At 38.8% G+C, this 14041-nt stretch overlaps 1 protein-coding gene across 5 annotated transcripts in view; it reads right to left on the bottom strand.

Moving 5' to 3' along the window:
* The window catches only part of ATP8A1 (ATPase phospholipid transporting 8A1), a 236490-nt gene that overhangs the window by 178939 nt on the left and 43510 nt on the right, over positions 1 to 14041 (bottom strand). For all 5 annotated transcript variants that reach the window (XM_070372338.1, XM_005908123.3, XM_005908124.3 and 2 more), the window contains one exon: positions 1604 to 1644. In XM_070372338.1, coding sequence (XP_070228439.1) covers positions 1604 to 1644 — 41 coding nt within the window. The remainder of the gene's footprint in view (positions 1 to 1603; positions 1645 to 14041) is intronic.

Here is a 14041-nt window from a genome sequence, read left to right on the forward strand (position 1 = left end):
AGCTATTAAGTAACATCAGTAACATTTTGGCTGGATGACTTTTTGCAACATGTTAAATTCTACCCCTCTGTTTCTCAAAGTGGGATATCAAGGGAAGGTGTGGCACTGAACTGCAAGACAACTGAGAATGCTATTAATCATGGGCTGGTAAATTAATTTTCTGTCCATGAAAAATTGGAAAAGTTAAAATAATCTACTCAGTCTTGGAATAATGACTGTCCAATAGGAAAATAAAACATTGAAATGAATTAAAATTAATTTTAGGGTGAGGTAGTGGATGGTTATCTCCTGACTTTACAACTAATTTATTTTCTAAGCAAGCACTCGAGGTAAGAAGAAATTGTTATCAATTTCTTTGGATATGCATTTATGTTAATTACCCTGACAATCCTAGTAAATAAAATATATTTATATTAAGAATCAATTATCATACTTGACTACATCCTACTTGCCTTCTCTCTAGTGTTTACATTCATAAGTACTATACAAGAGCATAAAGGAAACTTCTTTTGAAACAGTAAATTGAGCTTTTTTGTTTTTTCTATCTTGTGCCTCTGAAAAAGAGGCAACTGCCACAGAAATAAGGAAAGAACAAAGTATTTTCCTCTTTGTTACTTTCATGTCAAAAGCCAAAGACAGGGAGAGTAATGACTTTTCAAATATCCAGAAAAGGAGATGTCAATCTTTATTCCGGCCACTGACTTAAAATTGAAATGCAGTGAGTTCAGAGGGCTTCCTGTTACCCGGGAGGACACAGGTGACTGTGAGTGTCACAGGCAGAATCAAGGGCATGGCCTTTAACTGGGAAAGGCTGGGGCGCAAATAAACTCAGGGTACTTACACACCTGTTGTCCTCGCAATATCAGAACACAAGCTCCCTGGGTGGAGTGGCCTTGTTCTGAAAAGTCTCTTACAAAGTTAGGAAGGTTATTCCCTTGCGGATGACTGGAGGTTAAATGGTCTTCCAGAACTAAAGGAGAACTAACAGTCATAGCTTACCTTTTGAAACTGGGGTCTGAAAAGCATACGAACATTTGGATAACACTTGCTAAACTGTGACTCAACTCATTAACTGTCGTGTTAGAGGTCCTATGAGCAAATTAACTTCTTGATGTTATGGAACTGATTTCCAGCTAGTTAGAAGATGATATTTAGTTAGCAAGACTTTAAAAAAAAATGAATTAGTAATATGTTAATGTGATTAGCCACAATAAATGAATTTGAAGTAAGATACACAAATGTGAACTATCAGAATCTAATTTTTGTTTTACTTGGACAGTAGATGAGTAAAGCAAAAAAATTACAACACAAAACAGTCCATGGTTAAATGAAATCTATGAAAACAGTACTCAAAATATACTATGAAAGAAACAAAAAGTTCTAAATATAACTTTAAGATAGTAGTCTTTCTAATATATTGCAGAATTATTAACCGGAAATGACTAAGTGAAGAAGATTCCATGTGTATTTACATTACTTACTAAACAGCTTTCACATCAGTGGAATCCTTGACATTTGCTTATATCATACACAAAAATTACATCTGCTAGAGTACACCTCTATGCATGTCTCCTCCTGTAACAAAATAAAAACCAGTGCATACCTTTTCCCAGTGCACAATTTCCCAAGCACCATTTCTCAAAACTGGAAAGAGAAAAGGTGATAGTTTTAAGAATGTTTTTATTACTCATCAAAAGCCTACCTCTGACGAAATGATCATTTTTAAATGAATAGCTTCAAACAAATGAACTGGTAACAATTTTTACAGGTTTAAAAACTAATTGTGACAGCAAAGATACATAAAATTATACAAAGAAACAACCAATGTACATTTTATATCTCACAGTAAAATATTACTAACAAGGTACTCTTTCGCCAAGGGCTTTCTTTAGCACACGAAGAATTACAGGGCTTGGCTGGAGGAGAAAGCCACAAAAATGTTTGAAAAAGGGAGTGACAAGCTTAAAACATTTCAGAAGCCAGAACAGTAGCAATGCTAAAAAAACAAACAAACAAAAAAAGATTTACAAGTTTATTTGTAAGCATCCCACATGCCACTAGGAATGAGATCTCTTTTTTCATTGTAAGATAGAAGGAATGGATTTCAAACTAGGTAGTAAAAATTTAATACATAAACCAGTAGATTTAAAAAAAATCTGTACTTTTAGCTTTAAAATAATGGAAAATAGCAAATATTTGTATATTTGGTTTACTGAGAAGAAACAAAAGAAGAGGGCTACAATTAAATTATGATTGAGGGGTTGAAATTTCTCAGAGTTTTACTGGTTTGCAACAGTAAAGTTAACTCGGTTTACTTTTCCTTTATTCCTACAATGCATCTGTGGCATAATACTGAATATACCCATAGACAATAACAGATAAAACAGAAAAGAGAATAAAGTGAAGTAGATAGCACAGCATGGAGTTAAGAAAAAGAGTAAGTCAAGGTCAGTCAACAAATTATCCTTACAGTAAATTCCATGAGGGCAAAGCTAACATTTGCTTTGTTTAATACAATATTCTCTGGAAACAGTACAGTCCTGGTGCTAAGTAGCTGCTGGGTAAATATTTGCAAGATGAATAACTTAAAGACACGAAAACATTAGATTCAGTTTCTTTTGATGTTAGAAGCGATGAAGGCTGAACCTTCTTAAGTAAATCACAATGATAATCTCTAAAATGTGCAATAGCAAACCTAACATTAATTACATACTCACAGATCTGAAAACCAGTGCTATCATATAAAATATTCTAATCTAAATATAATCTTTTAGTGTTTCAAAATTTCCTGAACCCAGGGACTATGTCTTATTCATTTATCTCTAGCAGTTCGCAGCATTCCTGGCATGTAAGACACTCCAGTGTGAAACGGATGAGTAAGTGCAAGGAGGAGTATCTTACAGTGAATTCTGGTGAATCAACTTCATTAATTTAAATAATTCCAAGATGAAGAGCTAACACTAAAGAATTTCCAGTAACTATGAGGAGTATCTATCTTACAGTGAATTTTGGTTAACCAACTTGATTAATAATTCCAAGATGAAGAGCTAACACTAAAGAATTTCCAGTAACTATGAGGAGTATCTATCTTACAGTGAATTTTGGTTAACCAACTTGATTAATTTAAATAATTCCAAGATGAAGAGCTAACACTAAAGAATTTCCAGTAACTATATGAATAAGTTTAAGTTTCAGTGTTTACAGCTGGGGGTGAAGGATCTGAGCCCAGCATCTAAAACTGATCCCTACGCCCTAAACACAAGACTCTAATGCCTGCAGAGTTCACCCACACTGGTGGCGCTAGTGGTAAAGAACCCTTCTGCCAATGCAGGAGACATAAGGGACACAGGTTTGATCCCTGGGTCAGGTAGATGCCCTGGAGGTGGGAATGGAAACCCACTCCAGTATTCTTGCCTGGAGAATCCCACGGACAGAGAAGACTGGCGGGCTACAGTTCACAGGGTCGCAAAGACCTGGACACGACTGAAGTGATTTAGTACTATTCCACCAGTAAAACTGCCCCTAGAGTACAAGGGGTTCAGAGCACATTTCTTAAGAGTAAAAAAGTCCTGGGTTTAGATGCCATCTCCATCGGTGTCAAGCAATATCTTCCTCAAAATCAGTTGTTACAAAGAATAAACAAATGAGAGCATTTTGCCGGCAATCACAGTGGCTACAATATTAAGTCAACAAGGAGGGCTGGAAGAGTGCTGTTCAAATGTACATCCCTGAATGAGGGGCTACAATCTGCATAGATTTAAATTAGAAAAAGAATCCTGTTCAATAGCACTGTTGTCATTTATTTTCTTCTAATCCCATCTTATATAAGTAAACATTTTCCCACTGCAATACCCCACTGTTTAAAAACCAGCATCCAGTATTTTTAAAATTAAGAGGCTTGACATGAAAATGAAGACTGCAGGCTCATCTAGAAGCCCGGTCAATTCCTGCACTGTGACCTGTGGCTGGGACAGCAGGGGTCCCCACTTTCGATGAGGCGCACCACTCCATCACCATGCTTGTTTGTGGTTTCCCACTGCCGGACATACAGCCGACTTTCCTTATTTAGGAGACCTGCCTGGCTCACACATATGAGGTTTTTCTCTCCTTCACTGAGGTATAACTTACAACCAGCTATATAGACCTTATGTGTTTTGTTCAATGAGTTTTAAAAAACTGTAAACATCTGTGAATCCACTACTTAGAACGAGATACAGAACTCCAGAAAGACTCCTTGTACGCCTTTACCATCCATCCATCCTCCCATCCGCAGAGGCAAATATAAATTATTCACCATAAGTTAGTTTTGCATGTCACATGCAATGAATCACATAATATTTTTGTATTGAAGTTTCAAACAGTGTATCTGAGATTCTGTTTAAAAAAGTTTATTTCCACCATTAAATTGACATGGTACTACGGGAGACTGATTTTTGGATTCTGTATTTATGCCACTGATCAATTTACACATTTTTCATACCAATATATACCAGGCCTTGATCACTGTAACTCTACAGTAAGTCCTGAATTTAGGTAGTCTTCCTACATTGTTCTTTTCCAATATTGTTTGGCTATTTTGAGTTCTTTGCATTTCCATGTAAATTTTAAAACTGAATTGTCAATTCTGAAAAAGAAAACAAAACAAAACCTCTAAACCCTCTAAAGAATTTGATTTGGGGCTCAAGTGTTTCAATTCATTGCAAGCCCGGACAAGCTATACCTTTCTATTAATTTATGTCTTCATAAATTTTCTCCAGTATGTTTTTGTATTTTACAGTGCATGGGTCTTTTATTAGATTTACTTCTTGATATTTGATGACTTGTTTCCTTATACTGTAAGTTGTCTTTTTTTTTTACCACATTTTCCAATTAGTCATTGGTGGTATACAGAAATGCATTAAACTTTCATACAATGATCCTGTCACCATTAATTTTGTTAAATTCACTTATTAGTTCTGGTAGGACTTTTTTCTGTTTGTTTCATAGCAATACTTTCTAAGAAAATTAATTTCAGTTTGTCAACAATGCTGTATTATGTTTGGCAGTTTTATTGTCCTCATATGCCTCATTGTGAATCTTATTTTTAAGCTTATGCTCTTATGAGAAAAAAAAAAATTTCTTCCCCTAGACTCCAAGATCTGGGACTCAAGAACGTTCTCTTTCCATTCACTGCTGTATTCCCAGTGTTTCCATGCAACACAAAGGTGCTCAGTCAGTACTCACTGGATGGAAAGTGGATGCATTGATGTTCTTATGTGTTTGGGGTCACATAAAGCCATAGTAGTAGATTTACTAAAGATACAACCCTGCTCCCTAGTAGATTTCCTGTTAAAAATATACACACAATGTTTAAAAAACAGCTGCAGAGGAAAACACTTTGGCATCTCCTGAAAAGATTAGGCACAGAGCTATCATGAGATACAGAAATTTCACACCTAAGTGTACATCCAAGAACTGAAAACATATTCATACAAGAACTTGTGCACAACTGTTCACCATATCATTGTTCACAATAAGGAGAAGGTGCAAACAACCCAAATGCCCATCCACCAACGAATGGTTAAACAAGAGGGGTATATCCACACAACGGAATGTTATTCAGTCATATAAAAGGAATGGAGTGCTGATACACGTGACAACTGGATGACTCCTGAAGATAAGCCAGACACAAAAGGCTACATATTGTATGGTCCCCTTTATGTAAAAGTCCAGAATAGAGAAATCCATATGGATAGAAAGTAGATTAGTGGTTGTCAGAGGCTCTTGGAAGAGGCAATGGGGACTGTTTATATGTCTGGGGTTTCTTTTTGAGGTGATGAAAATACTCTGGAATCAGATAGTGGTGATGGATGCATAATGCTGTGAATATATTAAAAACACTGAAGTGTACACTTGAAAATAATGAATTTTACAGTATATGAATTATAATTCAATAACGAACAGCTACATAAAATGATGCCAATGAACTATTTAAACATTTGCTTAAAATAACCTTCTCAGCTTCAGAAGTTCCTAAATGATTCCATCGCGAGCAGCTGGAAATGGTTATGCAACCAGTAGATGCACTAATGCTCCTGTGTGTTTGGGACAGGAACGTCCTCTGATGTCAGCTTTGCGCCACCCTTTCCAGCTCTGGAACTTAACTAACCCCCTTGAAATGGTGCCACTTGGAAGAGGTTTGTCAGTTCACATCCAAAAATAGCTCTGAACCACTCCACTGGGTTCCCCTTACAGGCTGGAAGAGTCACAACAGGCTCACCAAACTCAGCAGACCATGCCAGGGAGTCTGCTCCACCAGGGAGGTTAGAAGCGTGGCCACTTTCATGGAAACCTGGAAAACCATCTGAATCTGCTTCAGTTCTCCATTCCCCCCCCAATACTCATCCCCTTCAACCTTGCTTGGATGGTTTCTCCATGCACATTCGAGCCCATCTACATCCTCGACCCCCCTACCTGACCCTTCTGCAGCACCCTCCCTCTATAAACCAGCCAGTTCTACCATCTCATAGGGAATGCCTGCCTCCACCAGAACAGTACATCCACCTAGCCTCTTCTCTCCTCCTCTCCATCCAAGTGTTTCCTCTCTATTCATCACTGGAGTCACACTGTAAAATATGTCTTACTACAAAAACTGACACGCCTAAGAAACTTTTAAATACATATTCAGCCAATAATGTTTTCTACCAAACTACAGAATCAATGTATTACTATCCAAGCCAACAGGAGTTATATAAAATGAAAAGCTGAATGTCTCTCCTCATCTCATGCCACTTTCTCAAGGTAAGGAATGCTAACTGATTCATCCTTATACTTTCCTCTAGACAAGCATAGACACATGCATGTTTATTTTCTTTCTTTTCAGAAAATGTATTTCTCTGCAACCTGGTTTTCCACTTAACATATACTTTTAGGACAAAGCATGGAGACAGTCTATTTTTTGAAAAATAATCCCTGTATCTTTGCATCTGTTACAAATGGATAGATAATTTGAACAGACTCACAAGACTCCACAGGGTGCATTCAAGAAAAGTTTTAATCAAACTAGAGGATGTGGTACAGCTGGAAAAGGAATGGTAGCTTAAAAGCCCAGGCAAGTACCAGGAGCCCAAAAAGCTTCTAGGCACAGCCCTCCAGGGTTTTTCCTCATTCACCGAGGACATGGATTTAAACTCCATGATATGGAGGATAAATCTTAACTTCAGGGAAGCCTGGGAAGATGTTTCCAGGGGATCTTTTATACCCCCTCATCAATTAGACAAGTCAGATTATGTTACAGGTTAAACCAGGTAAGTTACAACTCAGTTAAACTACCACTCGTCTACATCCTTAAACCCAGCAGAGAAGCAAGTTTTGGGTGCCCCAGGGAGTTTCAAACCCTACAAAGCACCTTATAATTCACCAATTAGTCCATCTTGTCCTTCTCTTGGCCAAGTTTCAGCATCACAATTCCAGGTGTCCCTGAGATCAGCATAGAGCTATTTCAGACCAGCTGTGAAACAACTCTTTCACATAACAGCTATATCATAGTGTATTCAACCATCCTCCTCTCAATGGAAACTCTGACTTCTGCTTTTTCTGCCACCTCAAACAACACTGAAATATATTTACATGATTGTATCCTATAGGAGAAGATTCCCAAAGGAGCACCGCTGTCTCTAGGGTATTTATGTTCGTACTTTTATCAGATACAACCAGATTCATTCCTACTGCAATCTATACCATCATTAGCAATATATAAAGTCCCACTGACAATAAACTTAGACAAGCACAAATTGTTATCAGTCATTTGAATTTTGTCAATCTGATAAGTATTTGGTATTTATTCTGAAAGTTACAGTGGACTGGATTAATACAAGTGTAAATTACCTTAATGTCCTACACTGACTTAGAATTCTAACTAGGTAGAGAAACACATCTTTGGATGTAGTACAGAACCTGGGTACTCAACAAGTGGTCCCCAGATCTGCATCATCAGCATCACCTGGAGGCTTCTTAGACCCTGGGATGTTTCTACCCTTTCTATATTTTACCCCCAATTTCATTTGTTCTTGCATACAGAACTGGAACACAGAAATAAAGGCTGGATGCACAGTTTCTTCAAACTTGAGACTAGACCCATTTTAGGATATAGAGAACAACACAGAATTCTGGTGAAGTTAAAAATCACAGCTCACAATATAGAAAAGGTTTCTGTACAATTTAAGGCTTGAATACTGGCTGAGTATAAAGGTCAGTCACAATTCATTACTGTCTTTACTTCTGAACTGGTTCCTAAAATCCAACCACAGAACAATGAAAATAAACCATATCACATGTATAGACTGGTGACTGAAACAGCAGCCTAGTTATTTTTAATCACTGACCTCCTTTGACCCAGCTCTAGCCAGGTTTAGAGGAAGCAAGAAGTGACGCTGGGTCCTTTGCTGAGCTTTCAGCTTTCTTGAGCCCAAAGTAAACTTACTTCATAACCCTAGAGAAGGTGAGTGGTGGAGATGACCAGTGATGCCTGGTGAAGGGGACTGTGAACAAGCTGGAACAGAATTATGCCAATGGCCTGTCTCATGATGCATTCTTTTCAATGCAAACCTCTTCCACCTCTCAGTAGTTCCCCAAACATACCTGCTATAATTTCCACATGGGCTAATTAGTCTGACAATATGCATGGCAGAGCTCAGATTTTAAACAAACACCTCAAATGTCACCTGTTTTTACTGAGCAGGATGCTACTTAACAGCTTTTGTTGTAATGGGCTGTCTTTTCTGAAATGAAAACATTCTGTTACAGTCCCTTGGGAATTCCCTAATCAAAGGCTCTGGAGAAGGTTCGATGCACGATACTGGATGCTTGGGGCTGGTGCACTGGGACGACCCAGAGGGATGGTATGGGGAGGGAGGAGGGTTCAGGATGGGGAACACATGTATACCTGTGGCGGATTCATTTTGATATTTGGCAAAACCAATACAATATTGTAAAGTCTAAAAAAAAAAAAAGGCTCTGGAGAAACCGTCAGTCTTTCAGGACTTGATGAACATAAGGTACAGGTGCTGGCTCACCTGGGAGAGAAGCCATTACCGCAGCCATCTAACTGGTCTACCACGAGGACTGTTAGAGAAAGAGTCACTGGGGTATCGTGGGGTGCCTGCTATTCCTGGGCAATCAAGCCACTTCTTGAAGCAGGTAACAAAAGGCAAGTTATCCAAGGGGACAATGGGCACTACCACTGTCACATAAAACAGAGAAACCACTGCAAAGGCAGCATGCTGCAACTCCTATACGGGAGTTACCACTGAAGAGGAGCTTTAATGCACTGAGAAGGGTAAGAGTGCTGCTGAGCTTACGGTTTTGAACTGGGCAGAGAAGGAAAACCAACATAGACAAATCAAAGCATCAATTCATTCACTACGTAGACCCTTACTTACAAAGATAACCTGAAGGCAAAAACCTCTTGTGGCACAAACTGGCAAATGCACAAAAGTCTCCTGCATAAACTTCCCCAGAAAGGTCAAGTTAAGCAACAACTTGCTTGGGGTGTACTGACAAAGGGCAAAGGGAACTTTTTGAGTTCCACTCTTGTCCGTATTCTTTTTAGAGATTTTCAACTAATTAATATTACTTTTATCAACTTGCTTATAGATAAGGAAAAAGTGGAAACAGTGGCAGATTTTATTCTCTTGGGCTCCAAAATCACTGCAGAGGGTGACAGCAGCCATTAAATTTAAAGACACGTGCTCCTTGGTAGAAAAGCTATGAGAAACCTAGACAGCATATTAAAAAGCAAAGACATCACTTTGCTCACAAAGTCTGAATAGTTAAAGCTATGGTTTTTCCAGCAGTCATGTATGGATGTGAGAGCTGGACCATAAAGAAGGCTGAGAGCCAAAGAACTGATGCTTTCAAACTGTGGTGCTGGAGAAGACTCTTGGGAGTCCCTTGGACAGCAAAGAGATCAAACCAGTCAATCCTAAAGGAAATCAACCGTGAATATTCATTGGAAGGACTGAAGCTGAAGCCAAAACTCTAATACTTTGGCCACCTAATGTGGAGAACTAACTCATCGGAACCTCCTTTGCTCAAAATGTTTTCCCCAATCCTGCCTAGAGTCATGAATCATTTGCATTTTCCTTCCCATAACTGAGAAATTCCTTGAAAGAAAAATCTCCCTTCACTGCTTTGCCAGTGATTCATTACAACCTTCCCTGCAGCCAGGCTTCGGTTCTCAGGGACTCCCCGGTTACTCTCCAGTTTAGAACTAGAACTCCAGTTAAGAACTGTGACTTTTTATTTTTTTAACTCAAGTATATCTGACTTACAATACTGCATTAGTTTCAGGTGTACAGTATAGTGATTCAGGTTTTTTTTTTTTTTGCAGATTATATTTCATTATATGTTACTATAAGATATTGACTGTAATTCCCTGTGCTACACAGTAAATTCTTGTTGTTTATCTATCTTAGGACTTCTTAAATGCTCATTTTAGTGGGTATCACTGTCCCAGTCCTCTATTAATTCAGCAGCACTTGGTGTTTGATGGGGCTTCCCCTCCGGTGGCAAGTCCAGTTGGACTTATCCATCGTGTATTTCCCTTTGACTTCTCATCAACACCGCCCTATTCCTCTTCCCTAATCAATGAAAATTCAGTCTCCTTTTGTGTCTCACGCCACACCTCCCCATACAGCTGTCACCCTCTTTGTTCAAAAGTATGACTGGGAACCTAGCCATCCCTTTCATAATTCTCTTTAAGTTTTTCATTCTGGTTTTCAAAAGCCTCCAAATTATGATCCTATCTGGTCTCCCCATTCCTGTCCCCACTGCTCCCTGTCATGTATCCTATGCAATAGTCAAAAGAGATTACATTCAGCCCTGCCCACTGCCATTTCCTTGGGTTCTGCATCTGAGACTCACTCTGTCATTTTGTATAAGGGACTGGAGCATTGGATGTGGTATCCGTGGGGGTCCTGGAACCAATCCCCAGTGGATACTGAAGGACAACTCTACTTGCTATTCCCAGAACATACCTCACGCCTCCCCATTTTCTCCTGGATCAGCCCTGCAACCATCCCAACAGCTCTGCTTACTGAAAGGCCCCTTGTTTTTATGAACCTTGCACGTGACATTTCTAAATCTCCACCTCTTTCATTTGGCCTTTATTAGTTTTTCTATCTTGTATTATAATATCAGTGAGCATCTTACCTTCCCTACCAGATTCTAATTTCCTGTAGGGAAGGCACAAAGCCTGATTTCTTTCTGCATTTTCTGCACTGGGTCTTACACAAGGTAGATATTCAGTAAGACCCACTGAAGTGAAATAATAAATAGTCTAACCTGGAGTCACACCTGTTTTTCTCCTTTATCTATGGCCCTCAATTTCCTCAGTGGGTTTTTTGTTTCTTGGTGTGCAACTTTTATTTCTGGGACAAATGAAAGCCAATCTAGGGCTGTACTTCCTCCTAAATAAATACATCCTTTTCAACCAGAGCTTCTGTTGAAAATATCTAACAAGTTCAATTTATGAAATCCTAAAATGTTTAAATGTTAATTTGAAGATATTAATAATCTTAGAGGTATCTGAAAACATTCTTTGTAAAATAGTGCTCAATTTTTAAGTCCAAATTTTAAGCTCATGGAAACAATATCATCTTTGAACTATTTATAGGTAACTTATGTACACACAGCAGAGTACAGGTCCAGACTTATGGATGGATCAGACATGCAGATGCCTCCAGCGAGATGAAAAAGCTGCACACTGGCTTTTTGAATAAGCCAGGAAAATGGTGCTATTTTAAATCCCTTAGCACGTAGTTGAACTCAACCAGATGGATTTAGCCCTGGTAGTAGGTCACCACAGCCTTAACAACCTAAAACAAATTCAACCCACAAAAACTCAATGTCTTGTTCATAAAGGACTTTAAAGATGAAATCGCTTCCAGTAGGAGATAAGCAACTATGTGCCCTGCAGGGACGTAGCCTGCTAGGAGTTATCAGCTGCCACCTGCTCAACTCCACTACCGAAGAGGCAGATGTGGCTTCAGGGAAGAATGAAGCAGCTGGAGATGAGATCTATTATTTTTAGCTATGTGCCTAGTTAAAAAGAAATTGCTGTTGTCTTTTTCTCCATTAAATTAAGATAAAGCAAAACTGCTTTATTAAAGATTTGTTCTAATCCAATAGCTATCAATACCTACTAATAAAATGAGGTATGAAAACAAACTAACAGCAGTAATGGTGACCCTCATTCAACAGCAGCATCCAGTCAGGTGACTGATGGGCTGATACCAGATGTCACAGGCATCTCCCAGACATTCCCGCCTGCAGGATGTATGCACACCACCCTTCAGGGAAGATATCCAAACCTGGGATTTTCAAAAAGCAAATCTACTTCCATAAGAGGCTTATTTCATTTTAATTTTTTAGATCTCCATCCCTTCCCAGGCCTCTTGATTGTGATTTTATGTGAAACTGTCATTCCTCTTGAAAATACTGGCATGCCAGCTACAGTAGTTTCCCACAAAAAAAAATAAAAGCATATGCTTACAGTTTAAAAAGAGAACTGGCTCAACCACCAGAGCAAATTCATATGGGGAACTGGTTTCAACATACATATTATGATGATAATTACAAATGTATCATTTACAAATTTCTGCAGCACTAAATTTGGCCAAGAAAATCCAATTAAGGATCTACAATGAGAGACTGGCTCCCAAGTGTATGTAAACACATGGAATAGGGTACGTCGAGTACTGCGAGTTCAAATACTGAGGAAGAAATCAGAGAAAACAAAGGTAAGTGTAGATGTCGGGGAAACTGGGGCATCCCGAATATGGCAGTGCTCTGGGGCTTTGGGCAATGGAAGTGGTACGTGGAAACGGCGCTGTGTTCACAGGAGACTGAGCAGAGTAAAATAATGACGTAATGACTTCAACAGATAAAGTAAAGAGACAGCAAGAACTGCCACCAGAGTAGTTTTTCATCAGTGCCTGCAAAACAGTCTGGGACACAGTGCTTTGAAAATACAGCTTTCCACTTAGCTCACAGCCTAGATAATGAATTTTCAAGGAGGCTCCTTTCATTCCTAGTTTCTTCTTGGTTCCGTATGGGTACTGAAGTATCTAAAGAGAGAGTGGCTCCTTTACTCACACAGAGCACCTGTTAAGGATGGGCCCCTGGGCTAGAGATGCGGGGACACAAAGATGAAGAAGACCTGCCCTCCGCAGAATCTAGAATTTAATCCCTGCTTGAGTTCATTCACTGGTGAAAATGAGGCATCAGACATGTATCAGTCCACAGTTAAATGGCTAAAAATGTGGTAAGTGAAATCATGGGTTTGTGTTTCTGAAGTCACTAGGGAATGACAGAGGGAAATAGTCACCTCTGTTGCCTCAATGCAAAATAAGGAGAGAAAATATTCATTTTGCTAAGAATATATAAAGATTAATATTTGAATCTGAGGGAAAGATGTCTTATATACTACATGGTCTTGGTAAACACTGAGAAAATGAAATTAAAGTTAAATACTTCAAATGTCTGTCAAAAATTATCTGTAAAAAATAACTCCCTTCCTACTCCTACACCCATTCCTGCCTTTCAACTCAGGAAAGCAAATCGAATTTCAGTCTGGCCTAATAACAGATGGCTTTCATATAAAGTAATCTGAGTCCTCTGACAACAAGTGGTATCCTACTCAAACGTTTCTGTTAACTCTGATCAATTTCAAAATCAAAGATGACCAATATTCAAACTGGGCAAAGAAAAAAAAAGGATACAATTCTCTTAGCAAATATTCAAATCAAATTAAAGACCATAATTTCTTGGATATGGGCTTTCCAAGTATTCTGCTGACTTAAAATGGTTTTTATATGTAAGCCCTGAGTACATGCTAAGTCGCTTCAGCTGTGTCTGACTCTTTGCAACCCTATGGACTGTAGCCTGCCAGGCTCCTCCATCCATTCTCCAAGCAAGAATACTGGAGTGGGTTGCCAGGCCCGACTCCAAGGGAATCTTCTTGATCCAGGGATCAAACCCACGTCTCTTATGTCTCCTGCAT

This window comes from Bos mutus, chromosome 6 (assembly GCF_027580195.1).
Source record: "Bos mutus isolate GX-2022 chromosome 6, NWIPB_WYAK_1.1, whole genome shotgun sequence".
NCBI classification, from domain to species: domain Eukaryota; kingdom Metazoa; phylum Chordata; class Mammalia; order Artiodactyla; family Bovidae; genus Bos; species Bos mutus.